This window comes from Acyrthosiphon pisum, chromosome A1 (genome assembly GCF_005508785.2).
Source record: "Acyrthosiphon pisum isolate AL4f chromosome A1, pea_aphid_22Mar2018_4r6ur, whole genome shotgun sequence".
NCBI lineage: Eukaryota > Metazoa > Arthropoda > Insecta > Hemiptera > Aphididae > Acyrthosiphon > Acyrthosiphon pisum.
Window position 1 is genome coordinate 40957680 of NC_042494.1, and position 15786 is coordinate 40973465.

General features: G+C 27.3%; 1 protein-coding gene across 1 annotated transcript in view; it reads left to right on the forward strand.

The window, feature by feature from the left end:
- Positions 1 to 15786, forward strand: part of LOC100166340 (calcitonin gene-related peptide type 1 receptor) — a gene marked incomplete at its 5' end in the record, with an annotated part of 100518 nt that overhangs the window by 54780 nt on the left and 29952 nt on the right. Inside the window, 2 exons of the mRNA XM_016805568.2 lie at positions 7791 to 7917; positions 12773 to 12990. Coding sequence (XP_016661057.2) covers positions 7791 to 7917; positions 12773 to 12990 — 345 coding nt within the window. The remainder of the gene's footprint in view (positions 1 to 7790; positions 7918 to 12772; positions 12991 to 15786) is intronic.

A 15786-nucleotide genomic window follows, 5' to 3' on the forward strand; every position in this document is an offset into this window, starting at 1 on the left:
CTCATAGTTATAAGTTATAATATTGCCAATAATGTATTTCACCTGAAGTAACTTTTACCCGGGCAACACCGGGTCGGACAGCTACTAGTATTATTATAATAAATAGACCATAGACGAGTGTATACTTTGTTAATAATTCGGTCCCCGCGAAGTGCCCCGCGCTAGTGTTGTTGTAATACGTATTTTTATTATACGAATCGATGGCTAAAAAATTAAGGCCTAAGATTTATGTCGGTTGTTTTTTCTTCGAAATCTTAAATTATTTCGGCATATTATATTATTACACCAAATCCGGATGAAATAGCTTGGCCACTTTGGCGTAGACGATTTTGACTATACTTACCCAGTGGCGCCGAACGCGTATTTTTTATGGGGCGGTTCGCCCCAGTGTTTGCTTTGTGATAGTTGAATTTACAATATAATCATGTGGGTGGTGGGTGGTGGTGGTAATTAATTTTTATACTTTGCCCCACCAAATGAAAAACAAGTCGGCGCCACTGTACTTACCTATCTATAGACATCGAATAAAAAAGGTACCCATAATGTTACATGAAATAATATCTATTAATTTATAATTAACTAATATACTAATATTAATAATATCAAAATGACAAAAATTAGTTCAACCTGTGGTATTACAGATACAAATAATAATAGCAATACAAATTTGTAATTAAACATCTTTACAAATATAGATTGACTGGCAGACTCTGCCCAGAATCGTTTTCTTCGTACTTATTTATTTCATTTAATTTCTCTTAATATACACATGAACACCGGGCCCCATTGAGAAAACTTGTGCGGGGCCCCAAATAATAACCGTACTTATACCTAAGTAATAAATATAAGTACGTACCTACAATGACTTATTATTAGTGAATTAAATTCAAATATCATACAAGTTTGGTGTTCACACATTTCACATAATATTATGTTTCGGAAGCAGAATGGTAAATTAAATGTTGTGATTTGTGTTTTACTTGGTACTTGTTGGTCTATTTGGTACGCCATGATGACGAATCCTGATATGCAGTCTTGTGTAAAAATGTTTAACCAGAAAAAAACAGCAAAGCTAAAATATTATAAATCGCATTAACAAGGTGATATATTTATCACTTAGTACTGTATTTGTACCTACCTATCAATTTTATTTATATTATTATTATATTTTGTTTTTCATAATTTTTACTTTGAAGAAATTAAAACCCAATATCTATCTATAAAAAAAAGTTTTTGATTTTGATTTTAAAAAAAATTAGTTTTTAATTTTTTAAGGTTTTCACTTCTTTAAACAATATATTTTGTTTTCAATTTCAAATCACGTAGCAGAATATTTTTATCGAAATCAAAAATTGAATTTAGAGTTAATTAACCTATAGTTAATTTGTGTATATATTTAAGGTTTACATTAGTTTATCATTTTACGGGATATACTTTCCACTTCACTTCACAAAATACACTTACACCTAATTAACCAATATAATAAGTACCAAGTTAAGCTTGAGTACCGGTTCAATATAGTAATAGTACCTATTTTATGATTTTTAAATGCTTGTAAAAAATGGAATTTTAATATTTAAAAAAATGTGCTCTAAAAAAAGTTAGCAAAATACTATTCATTGATATTATAGAATATTTTTTCTAAAATTCATTATAGCTTGACAATTATTCTTTATATATATAACTATTATTTTACAAACTGATTTACAAGCTTTTCCACAATCTTAGAGCATAAAACGAATATTTCACTAATATAAATGTTGCATAATTATCATAAGCTGAAAAACAAAAGATTTTAATTTTTGATTTGTTTAAATGTTTTGCATATTTAAAAAAAACGAAAAAATCTTACTATCAATATTTGATTAATGGAATTATATTTATACAGTGATTGATTTTTTTCGATTCAATGAACTGAAATTCGGTTATTGCTGCCACTGTTTCTGTTACCGCTCTTTCCCATATTTGATTCTTGAATGATTTATAATATTATCGCACAATGTAAAATTGTAAGTAATAATGTATTGACTTTTCTGATATAAAAACCACACAAAAGATTAAAAATAATAACAGATTAATCAAGGATTCTTATTAGATACCTATACCAATAATTTATTATAATAATTAATAAATCATTATGATCAGCATCATTAATATTCATTTAACAGTTTTTGTTACAGCTAGACTAAGTTTATATTTTTTTTTTAAATGTTTAACCAGTATTTTATGTTACAATGTTGAACATTTTGATATACGAATAAGTTACATGCACAGTATTGCAATAGGAGATCATATCAAAATCGTAATTGTTGACATTTAGCGAAGTACAATGTAATTATTATCAAGTAACATACTTATGTAGGTACTTATAATTTAATATTAATAAATATATTTTTTTTTAAGTGAAATAATGCGTTATTTTACCTATTTTCCGGATGAAATTTTATCAGCAAAGGTTATCACTGATTATGAGGGGCATTTTTGTGGAACACCAGCATTCATTTTTGTCATTTCCAATGTCGAAAAGTTATAGTAGTTATACTGGACCTGGAGATGTCAGTCCGATAAATAAGATTTAATCAGGAGGAATAGTGGAGGATAATAATTAAACTTTTTAGGTTTTAATATTAATCCCTCGTGCCATAGGTACCCGGTTAAAAGCTTGTGACATAACAAAACCAAAAGTGCAATAAAGTTGTTTTTTTTTTAATGACAGAAATAGTGGCAAAAGTTCTATAGACATAATGTGTCAGACACTTTGTGAAGGATGGAACCCAAACTTAGTATTTGAGGGTGTGTTGTCACTTATCAGTAATAAGTAATAATTATAATATAATATATAGTAACATACTAATACATTTGTTTTCGAATAAACGCCTTTCTAGTATTTTGAATTAAAAAAGCAAGATACTTTTTGTCCTACAGGAGATTGGAGTATCGAGTGTTAAGTCAAGCTTGGTAATAACTAATTAAAATTATTTTGGAGATTTTTCATAGAATTAGAAAATATGATAGTTTAGCGACACATTAAATATATGTAAGTTAAAAGTTCTAGCTTTTTTTTTGGTAGATACCTGGTAACTTTCACCGTAATTAAGTTGAAATTAGGTGAATTTTTTTTTTTTCATTTTACAAATGCACAAACACAGTCTATACATTTTGCACAATAAGCGTATAAGATATAAGAGTTAAAAAAAAACATGAATTGCTTGAAGAAGAAGCCACCCATTAGTGGCACTTACTTACTTGACGAATAGGTGAATTTTAAAAAGTTTATATTTATAGGTTATACATACAAATAAAAACATTAGTATCGTTTCCAAAAAAATTAAAAATGGGTTTCTAGATTCTGCATCTAACTTATGTATATACAAAGTACACTGCAGAATGTGCAAATGGATGTCTAAGGTTCTTAAAATCAAGTTTCAAGAGTCGAAATCGTAATTTAAGTACTCAAATAGAATCAATTTGATGCTTTTATTACTTGCTATTTGGCATCTTACTACTTACCTTCACAATACTTCATTCAAAATATTATCTCTCGTCTAATGTTTAACGACCCGTGCAGATCATTGCTAACTCGTTGCTCTATTTGATCTGATTTACTGATTTCGTGGATTAAATAGCCAAGGATATTTTTATTTATGTAATTATAAAAAAATAATATATTTATTAATCTGCAATATTTAATTGATAATGAACTTAAAAATATCATCAAATCTCGACAACTTTAATTTATCCATAATTGAATTGTTTCAATTTTATGCAAACGAAGTTATGATGTAACAGAGCCATGATAAAGGTACTTATTACGAAGAAAATTAAAATAGTTAATTTATTTATAATAAATCTGACATTACTAAAGTTTCAAAGGATGACTGATCTATGAACATGAAAGGCACATACGATTAGTAGTACTTAAAATATGACTACCTAATAGGTACCGAAGTTACTGTAATTGGATAAAGGATGGCTGCAAAGGTAAAGGATAGTTTTTAATGTTAATTTGTTTGTGTAAAGTTTGTTTAGCAACTCACGTTGATATAGACAAACCTCTATATTGTTTTGTAATATCGAGGATTAAGTTAAATTTGGTTGGACCTGCAGTTTTATATAATATTGATATTATTTCAAAGATGATTAACTTTGTTTAATTTGAATTGACATATTATGGTTTCAAGATATCGTTGTAAGAGCATAGAATATAAAATATGATCAGTTTGCTATTATTTATATAAGCCATACCCGTGCATTAAATTTACTTACGAGAGATATCTTTTGATGATCGTGTTCTAGAAATTTCACAGACAAATCTATAACAGTGAAGTGGGTAAAATCAGTTTTTAAAAATCAAATAAAAAATATATTGAAAATTACGATATTGAAATTACATAATTAAGTAAAATTATTAAAATCATGAAAATATTTCGATTCAATAAGTGTTTATTGTTAAAACTATCACTCAACATAATATAGCACGTAATATAAAATATATCTAATAAATACAATTTTAAATTTCAACAATAAACATTTTCAAAATGTACCTACACAAGTTACATTTAGTTATTAATCAGTATATCTGAATTACAATTTATTTAGATATTGCAATAAACACGTACGAGTAACTGTCATTGCTTGGTCTGACACTACATTAATTTTCCACTTAATTTAAACAAATTGATGAATTTAAATATTTAATATTGATTGACAACTAATAATAATGTAAAATAAATGAATGGTATTTAAAAAAGGTTTACTGTTGTCAGAAAAAAAAATGTATATACCTATTTAATATATTATTGATGTACATGTAAACAATTCATTTTGACCGAAAATTAAACATTAATAGTACAAATATAAATTGTGAACCATACATATTATTGGAATACAGTAAAACGAAATATAATAATCTATTTTAGATGAAAAGTGGGTACTTATTGCATTAGAATCATTAGGTTATAGTAGTTTGTTATGTTGTATTGGACAATATTGTAGTATTAGTGAATATAGTGATATAATCTTTATTTAAAATAAGCATATGATAAAAATGCGTTTGATGTACCTATACAAAGTGTAACTAATATTTGAATAATAAGTCGATGACAGTTCGGGGGGGGGGGGGGGGAGGGGATTGAGGCTTGGGGTATGTACATGGTATCAGGGAAAAATATCTCAGTTGGAGTATTTATGTACATTGATGTAAGAGTCCATGTTAATTTGTGTTTTATTAAAAATCGTTTGTTTATTTTTGAACTTAATGGATCTACTTCTACGGATACTCGATACAGATATCCTTTTATTTAATATAAGTATTTAATCTATTTATCATACATCGAAATATTATATAATATGTAAGATAACAATGTTTTTAAACATTTTTCAGTATTTAATTTTGAATAAAATTACAATTATTTTGAATAAACGCATTTTCTATAAAAAAAATATATAATAAAATATTACACGTTAGATTATTTGTATCTTTTTAATCCATAAAATAAATAATAATTGGCTTAATTTTATTATCCAGAAGACGTTTTAAAACTAATCTAATTTTTAACCGTATACAATTTTAAAGTATCCTATGTATAATATACTTCATAGATTATTTAAAACTTATTTCTGTAATATATTAATTTATTACGTAACCATGATTTTAATCATATTGTCAAACTATCGTGTTTAAAGAACTTTATTTTATAATAGTATAAGTAACTTTTTTTATATAATTTAATAATAAAAGTGCCCAATAAATAATAATATTTTTAAAATAAGACAGGTAATTCGATCTATAATGAGTAATGATAGACCACATTAGACTAATGAGTGTTAAGTCAGAAGTAAAGGTCTCTCCATAAATTATAATAACAATAACGGAGATTGCATTGGACATTCGCCACGAATGCCTTCATATTTAAAAGTAATGATAAATAATAGCATTTCTTAAATCAACTCTTGATAGAACCTAAAAACAATTAAAATTTTGTTCGAGATGTTTTTTTGTTAGACGTTAAAGTGCATAACTTAATTTTACATAAACTTTTTAAATGTTGGTTTTTTTGTCACCTACTTTTAACTACTTGTCTAAAGAATTATAATACATTTTAAATGTTTGGACACCTCAAAGATTTTGCATGAAACATTTTATGAAATCAAACATATTTTTAAAAACGTTATTCATAGGACGTAATATCATAATCTATATAATGAATCCAGAATGTTTTCAAAAATACTATCGGATGATATTTAATTATCGTAAAGACGATGAATGAACACGGAATTACAATAGGTATTCTCTTTTACATATGCCCACCATTAGTATATAATATATATATATATTTGGTTTCATCGACAATGAAATGAACTTTCCTTATATTTCATCAGTAGCTCGTTTAATTTTCAAAAGCTCACACAATGTCAATCCCTTTGAAGCACATCTTCAGTTAGAAAATAGCTTGATATATATTGCGACGATTAATTCAAAGCTAAATATACTTTATACATGTACTACTATTTTTTCTATTTGATATAAAGAGTTTAGGAAATTCTCAAATATTTATTTCAAAAATTATTCAATTCACACTGGAATTTATAATAACTTAACATTTACTATACTATACTAACTTAACTATTTCAATATAGTGTTCCATATTTATATTCAAATCAAGATTGATTCAAGTATTACATTATTTATGATTTATTTAATATCAATATTAAAAACCAATATATAGAAGTATAAAACTCAGTACCTATAGGTAGGTTACCTATCAAAATAATTAAATAATTTTAAATGATATTCTGTAACCAGTTATACGTATTAGCTATCTATAAGTAGGTAATCTAGGTCCAAACTGTACGAGTTGTTTGAACTTGATTTTATTGATATATTCTGTGATTCGACTAACCAGTAACCAACCATTGAACAGTCAAAATACCATGCACAAAAAATAATGTTTATTTATCAATTTACAAATGAAATATGAACCATTGACGACTGACGTCTTGACGTCAAATAAGTTTTCATGATTCCAATTTACTTGAAATTCAATAAACATAAACTGCGTTACATATGTAATGTGTTCTGTGCATTGAGATTAATGATGTGCCTTTCAAAAAAACTGAACATTGAAAAGCGTGTTATCCTGTTTTGAAAACACAAGTAATTCATGACACTATTAACATAAAAGCATTGGATTGACTTCGACGTATTCTTGAAATAAGGATAGATTTTTATGCGTAATTTTATATAATATATTTCAATTATATATGTATACAAAAATATTATAATATTGCTACCTTTTGCCCAACAGTTGCATTGAGCTGTACAAACAATAATAATTAATCTGTACATTTTTACACAATGCAACTATGTAAGTTTATCCATATTACCATACCAAACCTAATATCATTTTACCTATATATATTATTATTATCTAACAGCTATCGTCTTCTGTCCACAATAATAATATTATAATATAACAATATTCATCAAGACAACCGGCATGACTATACCTATAACCAAACGTATGCGCACAACAGTCGAATAGATTTTTTTTTTGTCTGCAAACGCTTATAGTCCCGTATTAAATTAAATATGGGTGCCGATCACAAAATATTTGTCTAGGTATGCTCGTCGCGTAAAATCTATGTTGAAACCCGTAGTAGAAAAAAACCCATTACGGTTTCGCATCCACAACACGTCATCGGTTAACAACTACTATTGTGGGCGACATAATAATAATAATAATGTATTATTATATACACGTCTAAACGTTTACCTTTTTTACTTACAGGTCTCTGAGATGTGCACGCAACACATTGCACACGCACATGTTCACGTCGTTCGCTATCAATAACCTCCTATGGCTGCTGTGGTACAGGCTGGTCGTCGAGCATCCGTCAGTCGTACTTCACAACGGGGTATGTAAATTTCCGAGCCGTCGTGCATAAATTTAACCGAAGACGTTGGGTGATGGCGGTGGTGGAGGGGGGGGGGCTTTCTAACAAAATACCCACAGGGTATTGCTCGAACCGAGCACACAATAACAATATTTTTCCTCCGTTTCACCTTCGAATAGAAAATATTATGCTGTCACGACTGCGCTCGCATATTACGACCGCATACACGATATAGGTATATATTCTGCGGTGTGTTATAATAACTTATACAATAACATGTTCTCGAAATAATAATTTCCTATCAGTTTTTCATCAGCGCCGCGTGTTTATTTTCATAACTCGTTGTACACAAGACCAATGTGTATTTTTGCTCGCGCTTTTATCATAGGTATATTTATTTAAATATACCAAAAATGTTACGTTTATTTTTTCACTTTTGTATTATCAACGCGCCACATGGTTTGCCGTAAGTTGTACATATCATGCCTAGTTTAAATATTCAAAAGGCGTTTATTTTTCACGTTGCAAATAATGTTTAACCGGCCGACTTTTATTAACCACGTTTGGATCCTCGTAGTGGTTTATATGGTTTCTTTAAGCTATATTCCCCCTGATTTTTCTTCAACTTCACATATGAACGAATATAATAGTATATCTTCATTCGTAAGACATAATCCGCATATAAACGTTCAATAACCAATAAGTATTCAACTTTTTTAATACTAATTAAAAATAATATAATATTGTTAACCATGAAAGCAAAATCATGAAGTTAGGTATTTAGTTTAGTTTACATAAAACAAGCTATAATTTTGAAGCATAGATACTATTCATTCGTAAAAAACTAACTAACCAACTAAAAACTTAAATACCCATACTTAATATTTAAATATTCGATCCATCATAAAAGTACTGTATAAAATATTAAATGGATTAAATTTTATAGATAATAACTCCAACAGCTAAGAATCTTACATAAATCTCAGTCCTAACAAGTTGTAATTTTACAAGTTTAACAATTTTACAAGAAAAATAAAATTACAATAACGCTTACAATTCGCATGTTTGGGTACTAAATAGATTATAGGAATACGTCGCCCACTGATATTACTAACCACACTGTATGGCTTAGGTAAATTATACGTACTCGCCGAAGTATTTCGATGTGGTGTTTGTGTATAATTAATTAAGTGGTAATATAATATCCCAAGTTTTTTTCTCCAAATGGGTTTCAAGTTCTTACATTTAGTTCAAGAATTAAATCTTCTTTTTCTACCTACCCCCTTATTTCTAAGAATTATATTAACTATAGTCATATAATGAATAGATTTAATTTGATTTTAGTTTTGAATCCGTTTCAGAATTTATTGAAACTGTATATTTTTCATCGAATAAATATAATTGTTACTGATTGTTTCCGAAGTAAAATATATTTTTGATAATAAATATATCATGTAGATAGGCAGGTGTGTCTGCCTAGTGGGTTTTAAATTACTAACAATAATGTACCAAGTCACAAAAGCTTCAACAAATATAATATAGTTAAATAAACGTATTTACCTATACTGTTTGTAATCTGTATAGTTAGTACCATGTAATTTGTAAAATTAAGTTTCAATTAATGTTTAAAATTGTCTTTATAAAATATAATGTGTTAGGTACCGATTTAAAATAAATAAAATCCGAAATATTAAACATTAGTTTAGTATTTGAATGATTATTTTAATAACACCGCTGTTCAACATATATTTTTCATCTATATTTCACCATAATTTCAAAAGATATTTAATAAAGGAGCTAGTTTTATATTTTTTTTTCGTTTGAAACTGAAACTAACATAATCTAAAAACCTATGCATTATATATAAACTACCTACCTCTGTATTACTTAATAACCTACAAAAAATAAATAAGCTCTATGATTATAACCAGACTCCATTTATATCGTTTCAAACGTAGGGAATTTAAATAAATAATTTTTTTTTTTAAATTAAAACATTTATGCACCTAATATTGTATTCATAAAAAGTTATTGTATTCGATTTTACCCATATGAAATATATATTTTTTTTTTAAATATGTTATGTACCTACTCTAAAATCTCGGTTTACTTTAAACTTGACTTTGCTCAAGTGTAAATTGTTTTTATTTTACCTTCTAACGTTTGTCATATTTATACAAGATTGATAAATATATATGACATTTACAAATGTGTAAAAAACGAAAATAATGAAAAAATAAATTCAAAATTCAATTGAATAAAAGAAAAAAGTAATTTTAATGTATTTTATAGGTAATAATAATAAAAACTTTATTTACCTCAATATATTATTACAATCAGAAGTTATCGAGCAAGCAAATGTCTTACAATGAGACAGTAATACAGTATACACTATATAATATGATATGAACAAACAAATATTTTATAAATGAGTAGATATAGCTATATAAGTTTATTTTATCACCTACTCTTTATCATTTTAGGTAGTTAATTTGCAAAAAAAAAAAAATATATTTACTGTAAAAAATAATGTACTCTTTATAATTATTATAATGTTTAACCTTTAAAAAAAATTTAAATTACATTTTTCCATTAGTAAGTACTTAAATTTATAGCAATGCAACGTTGATATATTTATGGATTTCACAAAATTATTTTTTATAAGTAAAAGTAACGTTTGTCAGGTGCTGGAACGAGCAGAGGCCTTGACGCGTATCCTAACAAACGAGAAGACGTTGGCTTGCTGTCTATTCCCTGATAATTTTTCAACCACATTGAATTCCATTAGTTGATTATCAGTCACACCCCATTCAATAGGTCTTGACAAGTGAACTATAGTCGATGAGCGCATTGTTCCATTGTTTTATTCAACTACAGTCTAACCTCCGACTAATAAACTTTGCACCAAAATATTAGGTATTTTAAACGAATTAGCTATTTATGTGGAACAGTTTTTAATAAATAATAAACTCCATAGATTATCTATCTGTATACTTTGCCTACCTTAGTATGTGGTTATTGTGTTAGTTTGTCTTGTGTTTTCATTTAGTTTTAGTTTTTACCTGACTGAAATTATCTAAATTTTTTTCTTTCTTATTATTTTTAATTTGGTTACTTTTTTATTGTCCTACGTTGCAATTAGTTGTATTTTTATTAATGATTATCAACCAAACGGACTATAACACGCAGTTTAACCGTGGTGTATTTTTCGTTGTTTTTTAACGTTAAAAAATCATTTGAAATGAATGGTATATAATCAAGGATCTCTTAAGCGTTATTAAAAAAGAAAACGTATATTCGTAAAATATTTAACGTGAAGGGCCACAGTGCAAAAATATTTACTCAATACGATCGTAAGGTAAAACTATAAAAGAGGGAAAAAACTAATCGTAAAAGTCAAACTTTTTTTTAGCACACGTGAGATTTATATTTATTAAGCCCGATGTTAGCACTAGATCACTGAGGCGCTAAGGAAATTATATATTGTTTTAAATCATTTATTCGTTTTTCTTCGTTAATTTTATTTTCGAAATAAAACAAACGTTATAGGTACTTACGATTTTAATTATGATATTTTGTTAATATTGGTTAATAAGCAATTTTAAACATAATACATTTTAGCTTAAATCTGCTCAGATTTTATCAAATACGATTAATTAGAAGATTTGTGAAAGTAGAGTTAAGTGTAAATATTTTCAGTTTTAACTAAGCCCAGCTAAGAATATAAATGAGGTTTCGAATAGTTTCCTTATAAATCTAATTCCTCATTATAACTCACTCTTACTCATCCGTAAAAAGTTTCTACTAAGTTGTATAGTTGAATTAACTTCTCGGGTTTGATCTCGGGTTTGATGAATTCGCAATAGATTTTATATGTTTTTTTTTTAATTCATAGTTAAATACATTTTGAAAAACCTTTTTTTCGTTTTAGAAATTACACTAAAAATAGAATATTACATTTATTTTAACATTTTAGTAGGTAAATAATTATTTTTAAATAGTTATTTCGTAATGTTCAATGGAGGGTGGTTTTAAAATTCTGTTATGAACTTTATAATGTGTCTCGGAAATCAAATTATTCTATACAATTTCCCACATTTACTTATTTTGAAATAATATTATACATCTAAGATGCTTTAAAGTTGTAGTTGATGAAACTTTTAATGAACAATTAAATACAACTTTGATAATGATAATACTGTGTATTATAAACAGACGCGTCATTTGGTTGGGGTTGGGGTGCATCCACATCTAATTTTTAAAATAGTTTCATTATGGCTTGATAACGATAGATAAAATGAAAGCGCTGATGAGTTTTGAATTCAATATCGATTCAGTAGTATTTAATTTTAATTTTAAATTAACTCTTCCTGTGGTCAGTCAACTGTAAAACTTCTAAGTGAACGACTAATGAATAGCCCCGATTAATCATGAAATAATAAAACTATTAAATATTTGTAACATAGGATCTCGTATTTAAATAACTTTAATTTTGGACGCTCTTGGAATTTATTGAAATAATGTTTGTCAATTCGAGCATAATACGTTTTCGTTAAGTGTTATACAGTTATATTACTATATCACTGTTACTTTTTCTAATCAGAATTTTCCTTCAGAAATTAAAAGCGTTAGAATATTTGAGTGGCGTATTTACGGGTGGAGGGGGGAGAACCAATCCCCCTCCATAGGCTGTACATAACATATACAAAAGTTTTCGGAGTCCTAACTTAAGACCTCTAACTTTAAAGGCAGAACTACTGGATAAAATTATACACCCCCCCCCCCCCCGCCCAAAAGACTAAAACCTAAATACGCCACTGGAATATTTACTAACAATAACCTAACAAATATTGTTTATGATTTTATGTTCCTACAGTGGTGGTGTCAAATACTACACGTCATTCTGCACTATTTTTTGCTAACCAACTATGCGTGGATGTTGGCTGAAGGTTTTTATTTGCACACTCTTCTTGTGTTCGCCTTTACGTCCGAAGATACTCTAGTCCGTTGGTCTTGGACGTTGGCCTGGTCAACGCCGTTGGTCGTCATTTCTCTGTACACATTACTACGAACTATCTACGATCACACGTCCGAGTGAGTAAAAAAATATAATGTGTATTTGAACGTTTGAAATATTTTTTAAGTTCTTATTTTTTCAATAACACGTATATTTCAATGTGGTATAATCACAAACAGTACACATAGAATTATTATGAAAAATGTATTTTTAACCGCGAACACAGCGAACAGCTCATCGATTTTCAAACAACCATTAATAATTGTGAATCAAGACTTCATATATTAATCGATTAACGTATATATTTATCAAATTTAGATTTATATACCTATATATTATGTAAACAACAAAAGATTCTTTTATACTTATATTTTTACACATTTTCAATTATTTGCATCAATGCGTGGGTAGAAAGTGAAGTAAAAATATAAAACAGTTGTTTTTTACAAAAAATATAGTTTGAATAATTTAATCAAATAATTTACGGAGAAATTAGAAGTGAAATTAGATGTATAAAAAGTAGTTTATAATATGAAGGTATATTATGGTAATGAGGACAATAGTATTATAGCCAGCGCCGTATTTGGCAATTGGCGGTTTTCGTATATTTTATTTATTCATTAGTAGAATATAGTAATAGTCATGTGGATAACACGGGGAGTCAGATGGACTCATTAGGTTAAATGTCACACGGTGAATCGCCCGAAAGGAATCAATCGAGAAACATAAAAAAAAGACTACAAGATAAAACAGGTGAACGCAATCAGTCATACAGACAGTGTCAACATGATTATTGTTTCGGAAAAAAAATAGTTGTCTTGTACGTTCACTGTGAAGGATTTTCAGATAACAGTTCAAAAGACGTGGTCTTAACAATGTGTGAAAATAAACACGAAATAATAAATGTTAAAATTAAGATCTCACGAGTGTTGTGATTTTTAGTAATAATCCAATAATCGCTCAACTATAATGTTAAATTAAAACAAATTAACATTTGAAGTCTGATTAACCGTTTAGCGGTTCACTCTTGGTAACTGTGTTTTATTATGTCATGACTTCATCAATATTGAATATAATTCATAAAAAAAATATTTAATCAGTTTCAAATAAAAACAAGTATATAAATTGTATTTTTTACAAAAATGAAATCAAGCCGAAATACGTTAAGTAATGGATACATAGGTAGTAAAAAAAGTTTAGTAAGTATAATCAACAGTAATAATTCAAAACAATTTATCAAATAGTTAAATAACAAAGTTACTTTTATGTAGGTTTATACTTACAGTGTACGTATAGGTACCTACATATATAATATTTTGATTATATATAAAACTATTTTGACACCAGTTGCCATAACCAAAATCAACTAGACAAATATTTACAACAGTTATTGATTTCTTCGATGTTTATTGACAGTTAAATGTTGCACCCGTTGAGCAGATAATTTTGAACAGGTACCTAATTGATTACACCCATAGAGAGTTATTTCAATTTAATCGTATTTATTTAAATGGGTAGCATAAAATATATTTCGAAAAATTGTTTCTCGTCGGTACAGCGTACGTTTTTTAGGGTATAAAATATACAATAAATGTTAACATTCAGTGGACGATAAAATGTAAACAATTTTAAGTGCACCAGAAATCGACTTAAATCGTTCAAATGGTTAATTTATTGCTAACAATTCATTCCAATGCTGTTTTCTGTATTCTATTACCTCTGTAATGTAATTAATAAAATAATGGGAATCGAGAATGCGATCGAAGGGTTTTTCAAAAATCACTCATCAGAATAAGAGAAAATATTAAAAATCAGTTGATACAATCACTATCTATAATTTTAATTTCCATAGATGATACCAAAGCACGTAAGACCGAAGGAAAACAAAGTAAAACATACTTAATACTTTGTCGACTGATAGTATTAATTTAAAGTTGTCTTACAAAGCGATTAACCAAGAATGCTCGCATCAATTTTTTAATTTAATAGGTAATTTTATTCAAATTATGATTTTCGAATTTTATAAATAAACTTCAATACAACATTTTAAAATACTTGAAATTTTCCTTACTACTCTTAAAGAGTGCCATGTAGCAATGCAAACTTCTGTTTATTCAAATGAGACCCTTCCCCTTTTTACTGTAAAATATTTAATGAGTAATTTTTAAAAAAAAATGTATGTGCCTATAATTTAAAATTTAAACCAGTACTTTTTCAGTCATTAACATGTTGATATGGAAGGTAATAATATACTCTTTAAAAATGGTTTTACAAATATACAAAATAGATGCAATATCAAATCTGGTATATATTATACCAACTTGGACCATTTTTATAAATTATAAATATTGATATAGGTATTAATATATAATATTAACAAAATGTTCAACTTACCATAGCCCCCATATCTTCCAAACCCATTATAATGGACCTTATATAGTATCGACACAAAGTTAAATAATTCAAAAAATACTCGTTTGTATTTTGATTTTAATATGTCATCATTTTCAGAAAAATTATCCATTAAACAATAGTTTATAGTATATAGTTTGTCAATTGACAAACAGAAGTTTGTATCTTCACAGTACACTCTCCTAAATAGTAAAAAAAAATTTCATTAATTTTAAAATATGGTAATTAATTCTATTTCAGTATTCTAAAAATCAGATATTGAATAACTACATTATTGAAAAAGAAAAGGAGGTTGATCACCAAACATTGGTAAATCACCCTGTATATAGTATTGTAATTATGTGAATACAAAATACTGATTTTATTTTTATTGCGCACGATAAAACATGATAAGCCGGCTGATTGTCATTACTTTTATATAAAAGTTGCGAAATTATCTTTTTAATCGTAAATTTATTGTT